This window comes from Borostomias antarcticus, assembly GCF_949987555.1.
Source record: "Borostomias antarcticus genome assembly, chromosome: 20".
In the NCBI taxonomy this organism is placed as follows: domain Eukaryota; kingdom Metazoa; phylum Chordata; class Actinopteri; order Stomiiformes; family Stomiidae; genus Borostomias; species Borostomias antarcticus.
The window spans coordinates 6,344,547-6,352,046 of NC_140253.1; the positions used below are offsets into that span (position 1 = coordinate 6,344,547).

Consider the following 7,500-nt stretch of genomic DNA (forward strand, 5'->3'; position numbering starts at 1 on the left):
ACGACAACTCTGAGATCAGCAGTGAACAGAACGGCAGTGGACCAACACCACAAAACATATTTAGAAACAGGAAATGCATTTAAAACCCATGACATCACAAACCTGCATCACAGTGTTGCATATGACCAGCAATTACATTCAGCATTATTTTCCACATTTTAAAATATGACAAATGGCAAATGGGCTGGCATGGTGTTGAAAGATGAGGTCTTCTGGGAAATGTGTGTACATTTGCACACTCGTACAGAATGACTGACTGATCTACACACCACCGCGTTGACTAAATGATACTGTACATCTTGAGCCCTCACTGAGTACTCAGACTCACCAATGCCGCGGGTTAATGAGAATTCATCACCAGATTAGGATTAGCAATCTGAGATTAGCAGTCATTCCCGTCATAATCTAGATTAACAGTACCGCCCCAATACTGATGAAGGTGTGTTTACCTCAGCGGGTCGGTGAGAGGAGATGTCTGGATTATAATCCAGTCGTTTTTTAGGAGGCTTGAGCCCCAAGCAGCAGCAGTGAGCAGGAGGAGGAGGAGGAGGAGGAGGAAGGTGAAGATGAGGTGGAGGAGGAGGAGAGGTATGGGGAGAAAAATAAACCAAAAAAGGAACATGTGGAGAGAGTGACATCAGTTAGAGAAACAGAGGAACTGGAGATGGACGAGTTGCACACACACACACGCACACACACGCACACACACACACGCACACACACACACACACGCACACACACAGCACACAGGCAAACACTGTACACACACAAACACACAAACACACACACAGGCGCACACACATGCACACACACACACAGAAACGTGCATGCACACACACACACACACACACACAAACACACACACACACACACACACACACACACACACACACACACACACACACACACACACACACACAGACCCATGCACGCACACACGCATCCCACACCCAAGTCAATAATATACTTTTTACTGAATTATTTCTTTCCAGTTTCTGTTACACGCATTAGCACTTAATGCTAAAATCAAATACACACAAACACACACACACGCATACAGTGACTAACACAGATACACACACACACAGACATGCGGATTGTGAGAGCAAGCAAGCGGTAGGTAGAAAGCTTCGTGAAGCAGGGACTACACACTACACTGATGCGTTTGTGTGTGTGTGTGTGTGTGTGTGTATGTGTTTTAGTTGATAATGGGCTATGCATTAGTTGTGCTGTGATGTACATTAAACCTTCTGATCCCTCGGATAGCCGCACAACTGCACAGTCTCAGGGAACAATGTTTCAGATGTGTATTTGGAGTGGCAAACGCACAAAGTCTAGTTCCTAAGGGCATTTATTCAGTGGAGGGTGCAACATATACTGTAGAACAGGTAGAAATACAACATCTGGACCACACCGGACCTTTCTTCCTGAAAGACCGCGTCAGTTCCAGACATTCCGTTTCTATCTGAACGCTCTGAATAAGCCCCCTGTCGGACACGCCTACTCCCTCATGTCATGCACAGGCCTGGGGTTCGGACCAGCTTGCCTTGGACCGGCTTCTCCGCTTTAAGCCACTGGCACGTACGCTTACAACCTCAGTCCAGCAGAGGGAGCTAGTGTCTCTACCAACAAGCCCACACGGTGCTTACAAACAGGCAGACTAGCAGAGGAGAAACCACACTGCTACCACACAGAGCGCTAGAAGGGGCTGGTAGGACTGTGCGGAGCGACTCATTGAGCAAAAATGGGGGTTTATTGATCTGTCATTAAAACAAATGTTACTGGGGGGCGGTTAATTGATAGGCGCGCTCCGCTCTGTCCTACCGGCTCCTTCTCCACAGCTCGTCACACGCCAGAAGCACACACTGCGAAAGAACCCGCCTTTTTTGGCATCAAGGCCAAACAGGAAGTGGTTCCTTGTTATTTCCTGTGTGTGTGTATGAATGTTTTTTTTTTGGTGGGGGTGGGGGGGACCATTCGTGGTGAAGGGACCCACTGAGGTCAACCGCCGCTTGTTGACGTCGTTCTGCAGTGTTAGGGTGTGTGAGCGTTCACCTTGTAGCGAGGCCCGCCGACAGACTGACTAACAGACAGATGGCGTCGCGGCGGGAAAATGAGACACGACCAGGCGTGGACGAGACGGCGTCAAGGCCACAGCACCCAGCCACGGCATGCCCAAGCAGCTACAGCCCCACCACCCACGCCTAGGACTAGACACAATATGGAGGGGGGGGGGAGGGGATGGAGGAAGGGGGGGTGGGGTCCCTAAGGCAGTGTGGTGCTGACGGTGAGGAGAGGGGGGAGAGGAGGGGGGGCGGGAGAGGGGTGTACAATCTCTGCCCTCACTTACCGGACGGCCGAACTCCAGCTCAGAAAAGAACTTATACCAAGGCTCGTTCTCTAAATCTATGTCATCTGGGTTTAACTCATAGGTCTGGAGAGGAGAAGAAAGCGATAGAGATTGAGAGAGAGAGAGAGAGAGAGAGAGAGAGAGAGAGAGAGAGAGAGGGGAGAAAAGGGTGAGAGAGAGAGCATGGAGAGAGAGAGAGAGAGAGAGAGAGAGATGGATCTCATGGTTAGGGTCGGGAGCTCATGACGCTGCAGCAGGGGTTTATGGGTAATGAGTGGGCCATGAACACTGGGGATAAAAGCAGTGACGCAAACAATAACACACACGTACACAGTTAACCATTTAGAACTTAAAGATAACTTTCCCGTGTACATCGTATTTTACTCTTAGTTCACTAAACATGTTCATCAGTAAAAAAAAAAATTTGAGGGGGAGCATTGCACAATGCCCTTGGAGTAAGTTCCAAATCTATCATACAGATTTCTATATCATGCTATATTTTCTTTTATCATATATCTTTTCAGAGGCGGCGCTTTCAGAAAATGTGTCAAAAAGGTTTTAGGAGTATATTTAAGACACTTAAGAAAAAGTGAATTTACAAAGATCTATCTCAGACCCTATACAAGGCCTAATAAAACAACTGCAGTTTCATCTTTTCTCCAGAGGGGGGCAGTACATTCATACTACGTTAATCCATCCCAAGCACATACTGACTTTGTAACCTTCTGCTTGAAGAACCAGTAGTCCTGCTTTAACCCCCCCCCAGCCGAACACACACGTCAACACAACTCTCCATCCTCTCCGCCCACGCTGAGTTCTAGTTCTAGAACAACTCCTACGCACACACTCACACCAACCCCAGGGCGTATTCCTCTGTCTATTCCGAAGAGTCTTGCTGCCATGTGTAATCAGGTGTGATTCACTGCGCAGATAACGCCTGGCAGATTGGCCTGGGCGCTTCGCACCCCCGCGGGCCTTGAGGGAGACGCAGCTCTGAGAGCTGCTGGGAGAGGCTGCCGAGCGCCACGGAGGTTCTGTCTGGCGCTCCGCGTCCGGCCGGCAGAGCCGACACTCGGGCTGAGGGAGGGAGGGAGGGCTGAGTCACTGGCCTCAGTGGGGGAGCTCCGGAGGAAAACGGTAGAGGGCGGACTTATCAACCGACACCCACGCGCACACGCGCACACAGGGACTCATAAACTCATATACTTGCTAAAAGCTTCACCAAAGTAAGAGCCTAATTAAGAGGAAAAGCTAGAGAAAGCCACAGCGATAATATACGTGCATGAGGCTGATGAGAGAGCAAGAAGGAGAGAGAGAGAGAGGGAGAGAGAGAGAGAGAGAGAGAGAGAGAGAGAGAGAGAGAGAGATGTGCAGTGATGAATAAAGCACCCCCCCTAGCTCTGCACGTGGTACGGCCTGCAGAGCGCTCTGCTCGGTAGCCCCCAGAAGGCCTAGCTCCATCTACAGGACCTTGGGACTGGGTTCCATCTGAACCAAACATCACAGAGCCCGGTCTGCAGACTTCCCACTGAACACCTTCCTCCGACGTCAGGGGAGTCAACCCCCTCCCTCTCTCTCTCTCTCCCTCTCCCCCCTGTCCTGTGTCCATCTCTCCCCCACCCCTCCCTCCACTTTCACACTCTCTTCTTCATCTCGCCGCGGGGTGAACAAACGACACGACACGACTTAGCAACTGCTAGACGGAAATAAGTTCTAGACTTTCGGAACTGGAACTGTCGTCCCCGGCCTTTGAATGTCTGTTTTAGGGGTCTGATAAAGTGTGAATTTTGTCACATATGTTAAAAGAAAAAGACTTCATGAAAGCATGCAAGTGGTGCGTATTGTTCGTACTGCGTATTTGAAATGCTCAGATACATACACTATATTGCCAAAAGTATTTGCTCATCTGCCTTCACACGCATATGAACTTAAGTGACATCCCATTCTTAATCCATAGGGTTTAATATGACGTCGGCCCACACTTTGCAGCTATAACATCTTCAACTCTTCTGGGAAGGCTTTCCACAAGGTTTAGGAGTGTGTTTATGGGACCATTCTTCCAGAAGCGTATTTGTGAGGTCAGACACTGATGTTGGATGAGAAGGCCTGGCTCGCAGTCTCCGCTCTAATTCATCCCAAAGGGGTTCTATCAGGTTGAGGTCAGGACTCTGTGCAGGCCAGTCAAGTTCTTCCACACCAAACTCGCTCATCCATCTCTTTATGGAGCTTGCTTTGTGCACTGGTGCACAGTCATGTTGGAACAGGAAGGGGCCATCCCCAAACTGTTCCCACAAAGTTGGGAGCATGGAATTGTCCAGAATCACTTGGTATGCTGAAGCATTCAGAGTTCCTTTCACTGGAACTAAGGGGCCAAGCCCAGCTCCTGAAAAACAACCCCACCATAATCTCCTCTCCACCAAACTTCACACTTGGCATAATACAAGACAAGTACCGTTCTCCTGGCAACCGCCAAACCCAGACTCGTCCATCAGATTGCCAGATGGAGAAGCGTGATTCGTCACTCCAGAGAACGCGTCTCCACTGCTCTAGAGTCCAGTGGCGGCGTGCTTTACACCACTGCATCCGACGCTTTGCATTGCACTTGGTGATGTATGGCTTAGATGCAGCATGAAACCCATTCCATGAAGCTCTCTAACACTGTTCTTGAGCTAATCTGAAGGCCATATGAAGTTTGGAGGTCTGTAGCGATTGACTCTGCAGAAAGTTGGCGACCTCTGCGCACTCTGCGCCTCAGCATCCACTGACCCCGCTCTGTCATCTGTTGGATGGGTGAGTGAATACTTTTGGCAATATAGTGTACCTAGAACTATGCAGGGACAAATATACATACTGTATGCTATATGAACCTGGATTTAATTCCCTGTGTGGTTGCTTAATATTTCATATTTATACAGAATCACTGTCAGTTCAAGATTGGTTCCTCTGCTTCGTTAACTGTCAGAAGCTATTAGCTCCCTAAAAATACACCTCCCAGGGCTAATCCACCCCTCCGGGGCGATACGCAATAAAGAGGGATTATATAATTATTGCTTTCTCCTTCAACCTCCAATATGCAGAGAGCTGCCAGAAATAGCTGGAGGGTCCAGATGACCGCGGCCAACTGGAACCAAGAAGGATCCTCTGTCTCTCGCAGTCTCTCTTAGGACGCTGACCTCATGTCCGGGGGTGTGGTTCAGGTTCTCATCGCAGTCACCGTCACCAATAAAAGAGCCAACTGGTCCTGGGTCAGCGCTTAAAGAGCGCCTTCCACCCGGGAGAGCAGGAAGGAGGGGGCCGCTAGCCCAGCGATCGCGGGTGACGGGCGTTTTTTTTTTTTTTGGTCACGGGTTTCAGACGTTAAAAGTTGGGATCAGATGTGATGGGGGCGGGGGGGGGTGATGGCCGAGGTGGCGATGACAGCGATGGCGGGGCATTGGGGGGGGGGGGTGGGGGGGCGACTCACCGGCCTCTCCTGCTGCAGGATGGAGGACTTCCCCGGCTCGTACTCGAAGATGCTCTTGGGCTCGGCGCGGTACTTCCGCGTGTCCACCTTCCTGTCCGGCGGGCCCCACTCGTTCCTGGGACAGAGAGGCAGAACACACACAGACAGAGAGAGAGGGAGTGGGAACGTTTACCACAGGCTTACAGACAGAGTTTAAGTGGACAGCACAGAGGGCTGTTTGTATCATTGCTCAAGGGCTTTCCTGTAGAGGGTAGCAATACTAGGAGGACGGCCGATACTGGAATGCTGATACTGCATTTGAACAATTTAGGGCCACACACACACACACACACACACACACACAGACACACACACACAACACACACACACACACACACGCCAAACGGCAGGACCGGAGCTGATCTGGTCTTACGTGTCGGGCGCGTCTCTCTCCCGGTCGCTGTCGCGGGTCCTCAGCTGGAGGAGCGAGGGCATGGGCGGGGGCGGCGGGGGCACGGGCGAGGGCTCCCTGTGGTGGGGGGCCCCCGGGGGCCCGCCGTTGTCAGAGGGGCACTTGGCCAGGGGCCGGTAGGTGTGGGTCCTGGGGGGAGGGTGGGCCATGGTGGGGTTGGCGGGCAGGCCATAGGTGTCTGAGGGAGAGAGAGAGAGAGACAGAGAGAGAGAGGGAAAAAAGAAGGAGGGAGACAGGAAAAGAGGAGTTGGATAGAGGGAGAGAGGAAGGGATGGAGAGGGAGGGAGTTAGAGAGAGAGGGAGGGATGGAGAGAGAGGGAGAGAGAGAGAGAGGGAGAGAGAGGGAGAGAGAGGGAGGGATGGAGAGAGAGGGAGAGAGAGAGAGGGAGTGTGCCAGTGAGAGAGACAGAGAGTCGTTTCATATGGAGAAATATAAGCGAAATGCAGTAATGAAATGCAGGTCTGAGCTGCCCGACAGTCTCACCGTTGTTAATGACGGCGTACGTGGCGTTGTACGTGTCTGCATAGTCATCGTCTGCAGAAGCAAAAACCAAGGTTGAGTAAGAGAGCCCGCGCGCACGCACGCACGCGCGCACACACATGCATGCACGCACGCGCGCACACACACACGCTCGCGCTAACACTGCTGAGCGCTGCCCTTCCTCTTACCTATCCTTGGGAACTAGGACTGTGTGTGGCCAGGCCCTGCGGCACAGGGAAATACCGCAGCTGTGTGTGTGTGTGTGTGTGTGTTGGACAGAGAAGGTAAAAAAGTGTCTGTACTGTATGTCTGTGGGTGTACAGTATGTGTGTGTGTTAGGGAAAAAAAGGGTAAAAAAGTGTGTCTGTATCTGCGTACACTGTATGTGTGTGTGTGTGTGTGTGTGTGGTTGGCTCAGCATGGGAGGGAAACTGCAGCTCTACACAGATCAGGGACCAGGGAGAACTGCTGTGTGAGCCTCAGATAGACCGCACAGTAGGCCGGCCTGTCCATTAGCAGAAGTGTGTGTGTGTGGGTTAAAGAGAGAGGGCGAAAAGGTGTGTGTGTGTGTGTGTGTGTGTGTGTGTGTGTGCGTGGATGTGTGCATGAGCCGGTGAAGGGTCCCCTTGTGTGTGTGTGTGTGTGTGTGAGTGAGTGAGTGTATGTGTTGTGTGTGCTTGTATGTGCGGTTGTGTGACTGAGTGAGTGTATGTGTTGTGTGTGCTTGTATGTGCGGTTGTGTGTGTGTGTGTGTG

General features: G+C 51.3%; 1 protein-coding gene across 1 annotated transcript in view; it reads right to left on the reverse strand.

Moving 5' to 3' along the window:
• sorbs2a (sorbin and SH3 domain containing 2a) overlaps positions 1 to 7,500 on the reverse strand; it is a gene marked incomplete at its 3' end in the record, with an annotated part of 52,743 nt that overhangs the window by 14,511 nt on the left and 30,732 nt on the right. Inside the window, exons 9-13 of the mRNA XM_084454497.1 lie at positions 6,749 to 6,799; positions 6,226 to 6,442; positions 5,814 to 5,928; positions 2,351 to 2,434; positions 450 to 506 (exon numbers count right to left, since the gene is read on the reverse strand). Coding sequence (XP_084310623.1) covers positions 450 to 506; positions 2,351 to 2,434; positions 5,814 to 5,928; positions 6,226 to 6,442; positions 6,749 to 6,799 — 524 coding nt within the window. The remainder of the gene's footprint in view (positions 1 to 449; positions 507 to 2,350; positions 2,435 to 5,813; positions 5,929 to 6,225; positions 6,443 to 6,748; positions 6,800 to 7,500) is intronic.